The sequence below is a fragment of the Phyllobates terribilis genome, unplaced genomic scaffold (genome assembly GCF_046119375.1).
Source record: "Phyllobates terribilis strain yellow unplaced genomic scaffold, ASM4611937v1 Scaffold_11__3_contigs__length_659146591, whole genome shotgun sequence".
NCBI classification, from domain to species: domain Eukaryota; kingdom Metazoa; phylum Chordata; class Amphibia; order Anura; family Dendrobatidae; genus Phyllobates; species Phyllobates terribilis.
The window spans coordinates 52,403,220-52,418,667 of NW_027362771.1; the positions used below are offsets into that span (position 1 = coordinate 52,403,220).

At 46.2% G+C, this 15,448-nt stretch overlaps 1 protein-coding gene across 4 annotated transcripts in view; it reads left to right on the forward strand.

The window, feature by feature from the left end:
* The first annotated feature begins 2,174 nt into the window (after positions 1–2,174).
* Positions 2,175–15,448, forward strand: part of GNPDA1 (glucosamine-6-phosphate deaminase 1) — a 50,329-nt gene continuing 37,055 nt past the window's right edge. The window contains exons 1-4 of one of the 4 annotated variants that reach the window (XM_073651257.1): positions 3,021–3,542; positions 5,770–5,951; positions 12,682–12,811; positions 13,184–13,285. In XM_073651257.1, coding sequence (XP_073507358.1) covers positions 12,688–12,811; positions 13,184–13,285 — 226 coding nt within the window. In that variant the 5' untranslated portion in view covers positions 3,021–3,542; positions 5,770–5,951; positions 12,682–12,687. The other 3 variants (XM_073651255.1, XM_073651258.1, XM_073651256.1) reach the window with 3 other exon arrangements.

Consider the following 15,448-nt stretch of genomic DNA (forward strand, 5'->3'; position numbering starts at 1 on the left):
GGTACTGCACCTAGAGAAAGTAGTGCCAGGTAGCTGCAACCAGCGCAGGGAACACGGTAGTGTGTTATCCCTTCAACGTCACTAAACCGTAACGTCACTACACAGCACAACTCGCTAGCGCCCTCTTAGCCTCAGGTCAGTCAAGGAACTGCACCTAGGATAAGCGGTCGCCAGAGAGACTGTCCTGTAACCTACTGGGTATCGGGGCCCTCTGTAGTGAGGGCGGTATATATATCTTCCTTGGCCGCGCCAGGAATATATATATCTGAACCTCCGACCGTCACTACCAGCCTTCCCCAATCCCCAGTTGGTATGCTGCCACCAGTCCCTATTTTAGATATACGCCCAGTCCGTGAATGGGCCTATATCGGGTCAGGAACCAACCCTGGGTAGCGTTTTTGGCTTGAGCCGAGCTCACACGGACGTGCGTTCGTTATGCAGAATAAAAGGCAGGCCCACAATTACTTGAGGTAATTGATTATAATAATACACTAGATACACGATATACAACTAAATATACACAGGTATAAGGTCAGGCTAAACTATACAACAATGGAATACAACACACAGAATCACCACAGCATATCAGTTACCGGTTTCTTGATTTTCTTGTGACGCAGGGAGAGGATTCTGCGATCGCAGGCACGGTTCTTTGTTACAGGCTGAGGCCTACCACCGCATGGTCAAACTGCTCCTCCCCTTGGTGGCCTCAGCTGGTGCTCAGATGTTCAGCACACCACTCTTGGGTCAAGACTGACTTGTCTCTTGTCTGTCCTGCTATCTTACCTGCCCCGTCCCGCCCACTGCTGGTGAGGTCAGCTGGCTCAGTCTCCACCCTCAGGTCTAACTTCGATCAGAAGCCCAAATTCTATGGAACCCAATAACTTCTTCTGGGATGGTCTCATGATACCCCCAGGGGTTCCCATGGATTCGGGCCGCCGTAACCGACCTTTTGATATCAATTATGATACCATACGGTCCTCAGGAATGGCTCCGCGCTATATCTTGGCTTCCAGAGCACGTACAAACGTCTACCGCGGAGGCTTGTGTGCGCAATGGCTCCGGGACGCCGTGATATTTTTTTTATTGGCCCATCCCACGCAACATGCGTGTACTATTCATGTTTCTATATCTTATGCCTCCATGCTTGTGACAGACAAAGAAACTAGTCCTATGGGACAAATGGTCAGGTACAGATAGACGAAGCACCCCCCCCTGCTGGCTGTGTTTCCTCTCGAAGTCTTTGAAGCTCCTAGCATTCAAGTGTTAAGTAGGCTTCTTATCTTACAGGAGCCTGGATGGGGGGAAACTATCTAGTTGACGTTTTAACAGAAGGTCCCAAGGGTGGGGGCTGCTGAAGTGTGGCCATCCCTGGATATGATTTATCATTACCAAGATGGCGGCTACAGGTTCATCACACCCCGCATCACACCCAGCATCCACTGCGCAATTTCCTAATGAATGGGGAGAGGCAGAGAGCGCGGTGGTAACCCCGCCCACAGCCTGGGATCCTCCGGGGAACCAGGAAGAAAAAGACCCCCGGCTGCTGCCAGCACTTGTCGTGACATCAACGGATGTCAGAGTCGGCTGCAGCCGGGGGTCACGTGATGCCTGTGAGCGACCAGTGATAGCGCCACTCACAGGCAGTATCTGCAACATAAGGTAATTACAAAAATTCTTAGGGGCCCTGGGGGGATACATTGGGGGGTAATATAAAGTACTGGACAACCCCTTTAACTGTGATCAGATAGCACATGCGCACACCTTGCTTCCTCCTACAGCTGCAGTTATCAGAAGAACACATGCCTATACAAATGGCTACCAGCAGTGGGAGCTCCTGACTACCTGCAGAAAGGACAGAAGAGAAAGTATTGGGCTCTATACTGTGCGACGCCATAGAGACAGGCTGAGGAAGGTGGCACTAAGGGGAGAAAGGAGCACAGGCTCAAGAGGGCAGAATCGTGGACAGGCTGAGTGAGGAAGACGGTCCTGAGGGGAGAAAGGAGCGCAGGATGAGAAGCGGCGCTGCGAGGGAAGGAGCCCAGGCTAAGGACGACACTCAAGAGTATAACACAGAGGAAACGCTGACGCACTGAGTGGGCAAGGCGTCAAGGAGGGCGGCAATGTGGGAGGGCGCGGACAGGCTGAGGAGGGCGGTACTGAGGGGAGGAGCACAGACTGAGGAGGGCGGTACTGAGGCAAGAAGACGACAGTCTGAGGAGGGCGGTGCTTAGGGTAGGAGCACAGACTGAGGGGAGTTGCACAGGCTGAGGAGGGCGATGCTGAGGCAAGAAGACGGACAGGCTGAGGAGGGCGATGCTTAGGGGAGTTGCACAGGCTGAGGAGGGCGGTACTGAGGCAAGAAGACGGACAGGCTGAGGAGGGCGATGCTGAGGGGAGGAGCACAGGCTGAGGGGCGTTGCACAGGCTGAGGAGGGCGGTACTGAGGCAAGAAGACGGACAGGCTGAGGAGGGCGATGCTGAGGGGAGGAGCACAGGCTGAGGAGGGCGGTGATGAGGGGAGGAGCACAAGTTGAGGAGGGCGATGCTGAGGGGAGAAGCACAGGCTGAGGAGAGCGGCACCGAGGGGAGGAGCACATGCTGTGGAGGACGGTACTGAAGCAGGGAGGAGGGCGGTGCTGAGAGGAGGAGCACAGACTGAAGAGGGCGGTACTGAGGCAGGCGGACAGGCTGAGGAGGGCGGTGCTGAGGGGAGGAGCACAGGCTGAGGAGGGCGGCGCTGAGGGGAGGAGCACAGGCTGAGGAGGGCAGCGCCGAGGGGAAGGAGCGCACGCTGAGGAGGGCGGCGCTGAGGGGAGGAGCACATGTTAAGGAGGACGGCGCTGAGGGGAGGAGCACAGGTTGAGGAGGGCGGCACTGAGGGGAGGAGCACTGGCTGAGGAGGGCGGCACTGAGGGGAGGAGCACAGGCTGAGGAGGGCGGCGCTGAGGCAGGAAGGCGGACAGGCTGAGGAGAGCGGCACCGAGGGGAGGAGCACATGCTGTGGAGGACGGTACTGAAGCAGGGAGGAGGGCGGTGCTGAGGAGGAGCACAAACTGAAGAGGGCGGCACCGAAGGGAGGAGGGCGGTACTGAGGCAGACAGGCTGAGGAGGGCGGCGCTGAGGGGAGGAGCACAGGCTGAGGACGGCGGCGCTGAGGGGAGGAGCACAGGCTGAGGACGGCGGCGCTGAGGGGAGGAGCACAGGCTGAGGAGGGCGGAGCTGAGGGGAGGAGCACAGGCTGAGGATGGCGGCGCTGAGGGGAGGAGCACAGGCTGAGGAGGGCGGCGCTGAGGGGAGGAGCACAGGCTGAGGAGGGCGGCGCTGAGGGGAGGAGCACAGGCTGAGGAGGGCGGCGCTGAGGGGAGGAGCACAGGCTGAGGAGGGCGGCGCTGAGGGGAGGAGCACAGGCTGAGGAGGGCGGCGCTGAGGGGAGGAGCACAGGCTGAGGAGGGCGGCGCTGAGGCAGGAAGGCGGACAGGCTGAAGAGTTCATAAACACAGCCAAGTAGCAGGCCAGTCGAGGGGACGCCGCAGCCTCCTGTGAGTACCCGCGGGTGTATCCCTGCTGCGGTCCGTGCTTTCTATATTGTATGTATGATGTACTTTGCTGTTCCATTGCATTGTGCATGTCAGCCCTGCTTATTGCTACACACTCTGGGGACTCCCTACATAGCACAGGGTGGTTAGTTGTTGTCCATTTCCCTCCTGTAAACCATTGTAAGGCAGCATTATAGCTTTCATATTCTTATCGCTTCCTCTTTAGTGTATTTAACTGTTGCTTAGTAACAGACCGCTAGAGTGGGACAACTACACATTAAAGAGTTAACCTTCAGTGCTGGAATTATGGCCCACTCACCTTTCTGATTGATGGTGGTCCAATTGCTGGGTTCCTCAATGATCTTGAGGATGGCCTCTGGCTGTTCAGCTGTGCCATGGCTCCATTCATTATCTATGGGAACACTGGACTCTGGACATAATGGAGAGGAGTGCAGCACTTTCACTAGTTAGTCCAACAGAGAGCACAATTAAGATTCCTATATGGCCAATGCTGCAGTCTGAGTGGGCATTTCTGAGCAGTGGGGGCCAGGTCCTGATTGATCAGCAAGTTATAGTCTATCCTGTGAGTGAGTAATGACTTGGAATTTTAGGAATAACCATTTTAAGATTCGCTCATATGAATGGTACAGTCATTGAAGTGTCTGCAGTGGATAAAGATACTGTTGTCCCTTACATTTAAAACATATCCCTCCCCCACCCCCCATTCTTGTGTATAAGAAAAAACACACTTGCTTCCAAAGCCAACACCATTCCTCCCCAATGGTTGTTTCACCCCCTAAGTTCTACTGGCATCATAGGACTGCTGCAGCCAGTCAGTGTCTCATCTACTTTTGCCTTCACATTTCGGGCCAACTTCTGTTTGGATGAAAGGTTGCAGTCTATCAGTGGCTGTAGTGAGCTGACGGTGGCGTGTGGAGGTGAGTATAGGCATGGATCCCACACCCAAATGCTGTCAAAATCCATTAATCCAATGATGTTCCTACAAAAAATGTAGGTGAATGGCTGGCTGAGTGCAAGCAGATATTTAGATTGCAATATATTGGGCTGAATATACAGTGGGTGGTATTAGGAAAACTGTCTAGTGTAGACCTGGGAAAACTGCGGTCCACATCCAGGCCTCTGGTGGTTCCAGTTCGGCCCGTGGGACTGAAAGCCAAAGGGCTGAAACTGTGACCCACAGGCTGCACGATGCCCTCCCCCTGCCAACCGTCCATCTGTCGTCTGCTGTCACCACTATCTGCATCCTTAGGATTCACAGTGGTGAATACATTGGTGGAGAACGGGGCACTGGTTCAATCTTCCACCAATCATTGCACTGCTGTTAATACTTGGTGCACAGGAGCAGAGCACCAAGGGAGCAAGAGTGACATGAGTATGTGGTGTTTTGTTTTCATGTGGATGGGATATTTGTATGTATGTCGGAGGCATTTTGGCATGCTTAATTGTATTACTTAATTTTGAGTAGTATTAATATAAATAGCTGTAATTAATATGGTAATAATATTGTGCATAATTAATTTCAGCCTATTGGTTCGGCCCTCCACAACAGTCATGGTCCCTCACTTGGCCTCTTGGGGAAAATGAATTGCCCACCCCTGGTCTAGTGGATCACTCTTTGCCTCAACAGAAATTGTATTTGATAAATGTCCATATGTCAGGACTGAAATCTGATGTAATGATAAAACCATAAAGGAAACTGTCATCTTGAAAACTGCTATTTGCCTGCAAATCTAGAGTTAACCTGCAGGTAGATGGCTTAACATTGCTTCATATTGCCTTACCAAAAGTGGAACTACTGTGAGAAAATGAACTTATTTCCTCATGGAGACTTGCACAGAGCGGCTACAGTCACCGCTCTTAGCACTGCTCACTATACTTTTGAGCGGCGGCTGTAAGTACACCCTGGCTGTTTGCCCAGATGCACGTCAGAGCAAGATGTCAAAGTGACAGGACATGCTTACCGCTGTGCTATGCACGTCTCCATGACTGAAAGTTGGCGGCTCTTGGAAGGAAATGAGTTCATTATCTCCTGTTAGCCACACTGTCAGTAAAGCGGCTGGACAGCAATATAATGCTATTTACCTGGAGATGGTGTTTCCCAAGGTGATAGGTTCTCTTTAAAGGGGTTGTCCTTTTTCAGAAAACTCTTTTGTACGCTGCTGTAGTCACAAATAAGTTAATTAAAACCAAGTATTTCTTGCCCTTCCAGGGTCCAGCATCAGCTCTCTGCCGCTGCCCCGGTTTTGGCTACAATCTGTAAATTCTGTAGCTGTTGACAACTGCCCACAAAGAACCCTCTAAGCTCGTTGATTGGCTCCAGAGATATCAATTCTGCAGATAAACAATGGAGATCGAGGTAGCGGCATAAAGCTGGCTTTGGACTTGGAAAAAGTAAGTAATACTCGGTTTGCTTTTTTTGTTTTGTTTATTTTGCCTAACTTCCAAAATAAACTTCTGATAGGGGGGGGGGGGATCCCGCTTACTGATATAGGACGTACATTTATGTCATATGCATTCTGCCATTTTTCCTGGCAGATGACTGTGTGCTAATCAGCCATCATCTGGCTCTAACAGCTGTGGGTGGAGAGGATCCTGCGGATATTAACATGGTAAACGCTGCTGTCAATCTCTGACAGCTGCACATACTGTGTGCTGGGGGGGTAGTATTGCCCCCCCCTCCCTATATCATGAGGCGCAAATGGGTTGCCATGGCTGCAAGGGTTCTGCTGAAGACCTCCCGTGCTTGTCATGACGGTTTGCCTGTGAAAGCCAGCCTATGGCTGACGTTCATAGGAGACTGTGATATTCGCTATACACAGCAGTGCTGTATTGCTGTGTATGATACAGGCGATCAGATGATCTCAGGTTCAAGTACCCTAAGGAACTAACAAATATAGTAGAAAGTGTGTGTGTGTGTGTGTGTGTGTGTGTGTGTGTGTGTTATAAAAGTTGACATTGCCCCTCTTTTCTCCCATGAAAAAAGAATGTATATCTACATCCGGAACAGTAAGAATTAACATGAATTTAAAAAAATCAGGATAAATTAACTAATCCGATCGGTAAACGATGTAATCAGAAAAAAAACAGAATTATTGTTTTTCAGACTCCTCAACACCGCAAACAAAGTGCAATAAAGGTAGATCAAAACAACATGTCTACTCCAAAATGGTAGACATTTAAGAAAAAGCAATCCCACTCACAATTTTGCCTTATGACCCTGCCATTCATAAGGAATGGTATCTAAACATCCTCAAAGACCAACCTCTCCAAGAGCAACATCATCCAAGAGCAATCTGATGCTTAACAATGCTTTTTTCCTGTATGATGGAGCACCATGTCACAAGGCAATAGTGATAACTAAGCGACTCGGTGAACGAAACATTGAACTTTTCGGTCAATGGTCAGGAAACTCCCCAGATCACAATTCCATTGAGAACCTGTTATCAATCTTAGAAAAAAAAATGGGCTGACAAACAAAAATTATGATAATATCCTAACACGGATAAAACTGAATTCATCATCTTGCCCCCATCTCACTCAACCCCCCCCCCTCCCTTCATCTGACCTTTCCATCCAAAACAATGGCTGCCCACTCTCCCCAGTCCCTCAAGCTCGCTGCCTTGGGGTGACCCTGGACTCTGATCTCTCCTTCAAACCACATATCCAAGCCCTTTCCACTTCCTGCCGACTCCAACTCAAAAATATCTCCCGGATCCGCACATTCCTCAACCACGAATCTGCAAAAACACTAGTGCACACCCGCCTCGACTACTGCAACCTCCTGCTCTGTGGCCTCCCTTCTACCACTCTCGCACCTCTCCAATCTATCCTAAACTCTGCTGCCCGACTAATACACCTGCCCCCATGCTACTCCCCGGCCTCTCCTCTCTGTCAATCTCTTCACTGGCTCCCCATTGCCCAGAGACTCTAGTTCAAGACCCTAACCTTGGCATACAAAGCAATTCACAACCTGAATTGCAGAAATCTTTAAAAATAAGGGTCATCTCTGTAAATATTGTGTCTTTGCATAAACATGATGTATTTGTCAATAAATGTTATAAAATTCTAAGAATTTCATAAGTTTTTAATCAAAGACCATAGAAACATCTGACTAAATGATCTAAAAACATTGAAGTTACAAACTTTGTGAAAGCCAAAATTTGTCAGCCTCAACTTTTCACCACTGTTGTATGGGTATGATCACATTATATACAGGGAGTACAGACGTGACTGCTCTGTGCTGCGCCTAGTCTAGATGGCTTGAATTATGTGGAAACAGTGGGATTATAACATTATTTTCTACTGCCTGCAACCTGGACATCATCTCAAATATAATTACAAGAACTAGACTGACCTGCCTTTATTTAGAAAGAAAATTCAGACTTGACAGGTTCCCTTTAAGGTCAGTATTATAATCGGTTAGATTGTCTCTGCTTTATGTTCAAATTGCATAAAAAATATATGCAATTTGGCTAATGGGGATTGATGAAGGAATATAGGGGACTCAAAAAGCTATGAATCTGCTGTCTTCATTTATTGTGTTTGTTTGTCCACAGCGATTGGCTGCAGTGTGCCTCAGTCACCACTGAGAGGCGGTGAGCTCATTACTCTTAAAGCCTATAAAACTATAACATTGTTCCTGATGACTTCTTATACTTAAAGGGAACTTGTCGAAAGAAAAAAACGCTGTTAATAGCGTTACTAATCTGTCCGGTGGCCGCACTCAGCCGAATGCTGCGGGGAGAAAATTAACTTTTGTTCCCTCTGGCAGCGTTCGGGTTTGGCACCACTCTGAGAATACAGAATCTAGCCTTGACTTACACTGGCTCTGCGTAGGGGCCAGCTGTCAGTCAGTGCAACTTTTGGCTAAGTGTGGGCACAGGGCAGGTTAATAGCTCTATTAATCTGCAGATAGACCCCATATCTGCAGGTCAATAGTTTTTTTTTCTGATGACATAGGTTCCCTTTAAATCTACTATGTGCATGATTTTGATGGCTGTGCACAAGGTATTTAATACTTGAGTTGTTGATTGGAGAATTCATCATTGACTTTCTGGCATAAAAAGTCACGGGAAGACCAGAAATGCCCCAAATTAATCAAATATGTATTATGTGACGCGCCCCCTGGGCCGTGTGTGTAGGGGAATACCCGGAGCCGGGCCTCTGTGAGATGCTGGGGGTTGTAGTCTCCGTGGCGGCGACCCGGTCCGTGCCCAGGGCGGTCAAACCAGAGGGGATAGTCTATACATTCTGAATGTCAGACTACGCCACCCGTGGATTGCGGTCAGAGTGATCCGCCGCTGCAGAGCAGACCGCTGAGGCTGGTGTTGTGGGCGCAGCAGAGTGTAGTATAACTCCCCACGGGAGGAGTATAGCCTCAGGGCAGCAAGTGGGGATGTTGGGGGTGATGGTGCGCGGGAGTAATGACTCAGAGTCTCTGTAATGCAGTTCAGGATTTTTACTCACAGTTCTTTATCCAAGTTACTTCAGCTGGTCATAACGTCCCGCATCGCACTGTGCTCTCCAGGTGAGGGGCTCGGCCAACTCCCAGATAACTTTGGAGCGCTTCACAGGACCCCCTTTGTGTGTCCTTTCTCTGGCCTGTCATACCCCACCAGTGACCACGCTTCTGTCCGGCTGCCTCGGGCCTTGGCGGGTAAACGTTGGCCTCCTTTTCCCTGACCCTATGTGGTGCCTTCCTAACGGGTATGGCAAGGGGCTGCGCCACATAAAATGTCACAGCCTCCGGTTTCTAGCTGAGGGTAGTTCCCCGCCTCCACTAGTTTCGGGAACCGGGCTCCCCCTTTGGCCTGACCCTTCTACGCAGGTAGATTCGGGCGTGCGGTGGCGACTCGCCGGTCCACACCCCTGGGGTCCCTTCGTTCATTGTTCCTGGGGCCTTCTCCGCTCCTCTTCCTCTCCAGGCTTGGGCCTCAGTTGCTAGGCCCGCCTCTGGAGCAGAGCTCATGCAGAGCCTCTGCTCCCTGTCACTTCTCCTCAGACTGAGCTGGACTCCACTGAACTAAAATGGTGCCCACCTTTTATACCTCCCTCTAGGTGCACCCAGGAACTGCTTCCTCCCTGCTCCTGCACTACAGGGTCCCCCCTTCCTCGTTGTTCCTTCCCCCCCACTCCAGCCAGGGACAGGGACTGTCGTGCTCTGCTTGGAGCATATCGGTCGCCCTGCCCCCCGGAAATGTGGTGTAATGCATGCAGGTGTCGGGGTCCTGATCCACACTCCATCCTTACCTGAGAGTGAGATATCGCACATCTGGTTGAGATGCAATACCTCTGTAGCAACCGAGTCCTCGGGGTGCTACATTATGCACCTCATAAATTTGTCATATCTTACACTAGCTAGGTTTAAAAGAAAAGAAAAACTGGTGTTGAAAATGCAAGTCATTATAAATTCCACCCTATTTAGTGTACAAATCTGTTTTATAGTTGGGACAGAACATACACACTCAGCAGTAAATTTTTTACTGTAATGCTGAGCGTAGCTACTTTACTGCAAAGGAGAAAAAACAGTGGCTGTAGAGACAGATTCTGAATCAGCAAAAAACAAAATATTCTGTGGGTTTATCATTCCACCGGAAGCTGCAGGAAAAGCTAACAGGTCAGCTTTTTAACTGCTTCTTATAGGACTTGCTGTTCCTGACATGTCTACAGATTTATTACCAGGAAGTTGCTGTGTACAGATGAAGCTCTCCAGCGCATGCCACTAATGTCCTGACAAGTACCTGAAGTGTATTCATGCATACTCTGAAGCAACTGCTAATTTACCTTTGGCTGTGTGCCCACTATGCGTTTTTTAAGCGTTTCCACAGCGGCAATTCCGCTGCAGAAACGCTTGGTAGAAGTTCTGCAATGTTCCCCAATGATAATCTTCATGTGCTGTGCACATGCTGCGGAAATTTCCGCTACAGATTATCATTGCGGAAAAATCCGCAGCACTACCAATTATTTTGCGTAATCGCAGCATTTTCGCCGCCATTGACTTGCATTGAATCGCTTAATATCCACATGACTGCATGTGCACATGTGGATATTAAGCGATTCAATTATTATTATTATTATTATTTTATTATTATAGCGCCATTTATTCCATGGCGCTTTACATGTGATAGGGATATACATAGCAAAAACATTTCTATAATCTTAACAAAATGAGTCAGCGACTGGTACAGGAGGAGCGAGGATGGTACCCGGGCCTGGAGAAGGGGAAACTCTCCTTCAGACCCGGGTACCATGGTACCTGCAAGAAAAAAAAAAAAGAATTTAAAATAAAAAAAAATACATTATGCTCACCTTCTGATGGCCCCTGGTCTCCTTAGTGATGCTCCCTGGCGGCTCGCGATGGTCTAAAAGGACCTTCCATGACGTCATTTAGTCACATGACTAAATGACGTCATGGAAGGACCTTTTACACCACCGCGAGACACTGGGGAGACCGGACGCATCGGATAAGGATCGGATAAAATGTTTGGGTTTTTTTTTTACCATTTTTATTATTTCATATTTTTTTATTTTTTTTTTTTTTTTTTTTTTTTTTTTTAGAAACTAACTTGGTCACCCTATATAAAATCCATGCCGGTTGCATGGATTTATATAGTGTGACCAAGTTGTCAAGCACTTTCCAAGTGATGCTAAAATAGCTTGGAAAGCGCTTGTCAACCCGCATGCGAAATCACATGTGCAAAACGCGTGACAAACGCTTGTCCCTGGCAGGAAAAAAACCATCTAAAATCCGCATGTGTTTTTTTTCTGCCAGGGAGATGCAGAAACACTCAGGAAAAATCCAGAGCATTTCTGTATCGTGGGCACATAGCCTAACATGGCTTTAGAAATTATGAAAACTAAATGATCCTACTTTCACCCATCTAATAAAACAAACTCCTAAGAAAAAGAAACTTTTGTTACCAATGTTTTGGCAAAAACTAATTTAATTATTTATAATTTTATTTATCTCACATGGTAAATGCTGCAGAAAATGCTTTATTTTTTTTCATTTGTTCATCTCGCCACCTTACGAAAAAAAAAAAAGAAATATACTATTGATCAAAAAGTTGTGTATATCCCAAAATGGTACCAATAAAACCTACAGCTGAACAAGCCAAGAAAAAAATTGTGGCTCCTGGAATGCAACATCGAAAGAACAAAAAACAGTTGTTTGATGATTAAAGACATAGCCAAATTTGGCTTTAATCATCAAAGGGGTAAAAGTATGATCCTTAAAGAGGACTAAGCCTAAGAACTTAAAGGTAGGTAGTTGTTAACTAACTGCCTAGCACCAATCTCTGCCGGCTTAGAGTGGTCATGGACTGCTCCTGCGGCTTCTGTTGATGTCCTGTCGACAGAGCAGCTGCTTTTCTTCTACTCTACTCTGTTGACTGGGCGTTTCTGCCCACCTCATGCTGATTGACAGCCTGTTGCCTGACTGCAGGGAGCTGGCTGTCAATCAACATGACGTGGGCAGTGAAGCCCTGTCGACAGAGCAGACCGGAGGAAGAAGAGCTGTTCTGAGGTCAAATAAAGCAGAATTGCCACCAGGAGCAGTCTGTGACCACTCTGAGCTAGCAGAACAGGCAGGTAGTTGGCAACTACCTGCCTGTCTGTTCTTAGACCCATGAGAATGGGTTTGCATTGTGAATTTTGTGCTTTTGTAGTTTGTGGCAGACTTTTTTCTGTTTAATTTATACCCCATGTAGATGTACCTAAAAGAGGGTTCAATCTGGGGCCAGGAGGTAATGGTGCCCCTTTTTGGGGCCATCTGACCGCTAAGGCCTGTGATTACAAATATGTTGTGCGACTGTAAAGTGGAAACATCTGTTCTCAAGGGCAAAATACAGAAGTTAATTTTAAATGAGTTTACACCAATTAATTAAAGTAATAAGCTATGCAGAGATGTACAGTAAAATATTTTAGAAAGTTGAGCAACCTGCCTTGTACATTTGTGGTGTTGAAAGCAGAATCACACTTTCTGAATTTTGCCTTCAAAAATACTCCCAGATGCATCACAATTATACGTTAGACTGAAAATAATTTAATTCTTGCACGGCAGATATGTTGCTTACATTTATGCCTTGTTTCTTACATTTATGCCTCGTTCTTTGTATTTTAGGTAAAAATGAAACTCATAATTTTGGATGACTATGACCAGGCCAGTGAGTGGGCAGCTAAGTACATCAGAAATCGCATCATACACTTTAACCCAAGTGCTGAGAAGTATTTTACATTGGGCCTTCCTACAGGTAAGATGCAGTTGATTCCTTTTGATCTTTTTGAGATTTAGCAAATAGCTTGTGTTATAGAAAATTGCTTTTAATTATAAACAAACATACAGATTGTATTAGGTTACTTGGGAGAATGTGAGACTTCAAAGCATTAGAGTGGTTTACAATGTATTCTCTATATGCCATGTAGGGTATATGGATGATGTAATAGAGGGGAGTCTACCGCTGAGGATCCCAATCTTTTAACTACAACGGAGAGCTGTCCATTTAAATCCCCTACAGTGGATTTAGTTGATGGGTGCTGTGAAATGCTTCCAAGTTTCATGCAATTGTATGGTAGGTTTTAGTAAGACGTTTAGCCTTTGATTTTTCATCCTTGAAATATTGCAGGAAGCACACCTCTGGGATGCTACAAAAAGCTTATTGAATACCATAAAAATGGTGATCTCTCCTTCAAGTATGTGAAAACATTCAACATGGATGAATATGTTGGTGAGTCTTAAATTAAAAACTCTGTTCTTGGTAATTTTTTTTTTTTTTTTTTAAATGGCTTTTCTATTTTTATAAAGTTTATTTCTATCGTAAATGCAGTAACGTGCAGATTTCCATTCTACCTTTCTGCAAAGCCCATAACCATTTTTATATTCTAAATAATAAAAAAAAAAAAATTCTATTTTAAAGCTACTGGAAACTATTAAAGCATAACTTGAGTAACAGGTTCCCTTTAAGGCCTTCATACAGATACTGTACACTAAAGTTTTATGATCTTGTCGATTTAGGCGGGACTGGCCAATCATCTTGTATGTATGTCCATTTCCTCTGTCTTTGCAAGAGAAGGATTAGACCTTTTGAACTTAACTTTTTGTTAGTGGGAAAACACCTTTAATTTTAATTAGTAGATCTTGGAATAAAAATAAGTTCCATAATTGGATGTGTTTAAAAAAAAAATTAAATAATAATAATGCTCCTGTGCCAACATTATCCTATAAATGTGCCCCTGCTGTGTACTGTGTAATGGCTGTGTCTCACCATGCAGGAACATGGTCTGATCATACTACATCTCCTGGGCAGGGGAGGAAGCAAAAGAGGATACAGACATTACAGCATGGGATCACAGCTGATTCTTTCTCTGAGGTAAAACACTTTGCTGCCTGTTTTTAATCAATGTTTTACCTCAAAGAAAGGCCAGCACAGGATCACAAAATATTCTATCTGTATACTCTCTTGCGCCTGTCCCCCTCCCCTCCTATTCCCTGCCCAGGAGATGTGGCAGGATGACAGGATCAGATCATATTTCTGTACGGTCAGAGACAGCACATAGCAGAGGCACATATGAGATTATCTCGGCACAGGAACATTGTTTTTTTTACACACATCCAATTGGGAAGCTTATTTTTATTCCAAAATCTATTGATTAAAATGTTAATTTTAATATCAACTTTGTTTGTGAGAAAACGTCTTTAAATGTCCAATCCTTTTGTGCTCCCTGGAGATAAGCCACCAGAGCGGCCAGGAAAGCACACTGCTGCCATTCTCCATGCAGAACATTTGCATGGTTGACTGTGCAAAGTTTGCACATGTCTGGTAAAGTGTCCTTCTTATGAATTCACCCAAGCCATCATGTGACTTCTGCCACTCTGTTGTGCTATATTTGCATTGACTTCACCTCTATACGTCACGTGATGTGCCGCCTCCTCAACACTACCCTATTGAGGCAGCATCAGTGATGATATGCTGCTTCAGGGAGGTGTTTTGTGCTGGGTGATGTCCCGAGCCAGCGACTAGGTAACATTGGAGAGTAGGGTAGAACTTGTGCACATGTGGAAACAGTATGAAGCGGATATCAAACATATGCTCCATAATTTGTCGTGAGATGAAAACAAATGGCACACAATAGGAATGCAGAACGATAGAGCTGTAAGTAAATCTCCCATCATCGGGGTCTGTTCCAAAGCTGACAAATGATCTGGAGAAAAAGGTGAATTGTCAGCCTTTTGTGATTGCTCCAGAGGGTAGTGTGAAACATTATGTCAAGACTTTTATTTATATGGAGAATTACATAAAAATGCGTACAAAATATTTATATTAAAATCTTGATTGAAATACTTTGTCATTTTTCTGACCTCGCTTTCCCTTTAAAACCTGAAAAGCTGGCAAAAACAATAGCCTACAGGACAAGATGTGGAACCGGATGTAAAGGACAATGTTCTCTGTAATTATTTCTGGATACTGTCTTATTGCTAAGCAGAGCATGCTGCCAAATGTAAAAATCCTAATAACCTTAAAACTAACATTGCATCACATAGAAGGCAAAGTCTGCAGCAACAAGACATCATTAATTGGTACTGAAGTTCAGCATATATAGGTTTTGCCAAACTTAGAAATTAACATCACCTTTTAGACAATTTTTTTTTCTTAATATAATCTAAATGGCGTTAATTCTGTAATGACTTACCAAAATATCTTTACACGGAGTGAAATGCCTTTTCTCCAGTACAGCCTGGTATATATACTTTCTAACCGGGCTGGCATGACCTTTATTTCTATGATCTACAAGGACATGTATTTCGTTTGGTTTCGATTAAGGTCGTGACAGATTCCTTTTAAATGGAAATTGTCAGCTGACGCTGGCAGCATGAGTCCGAGGGTAGGTTT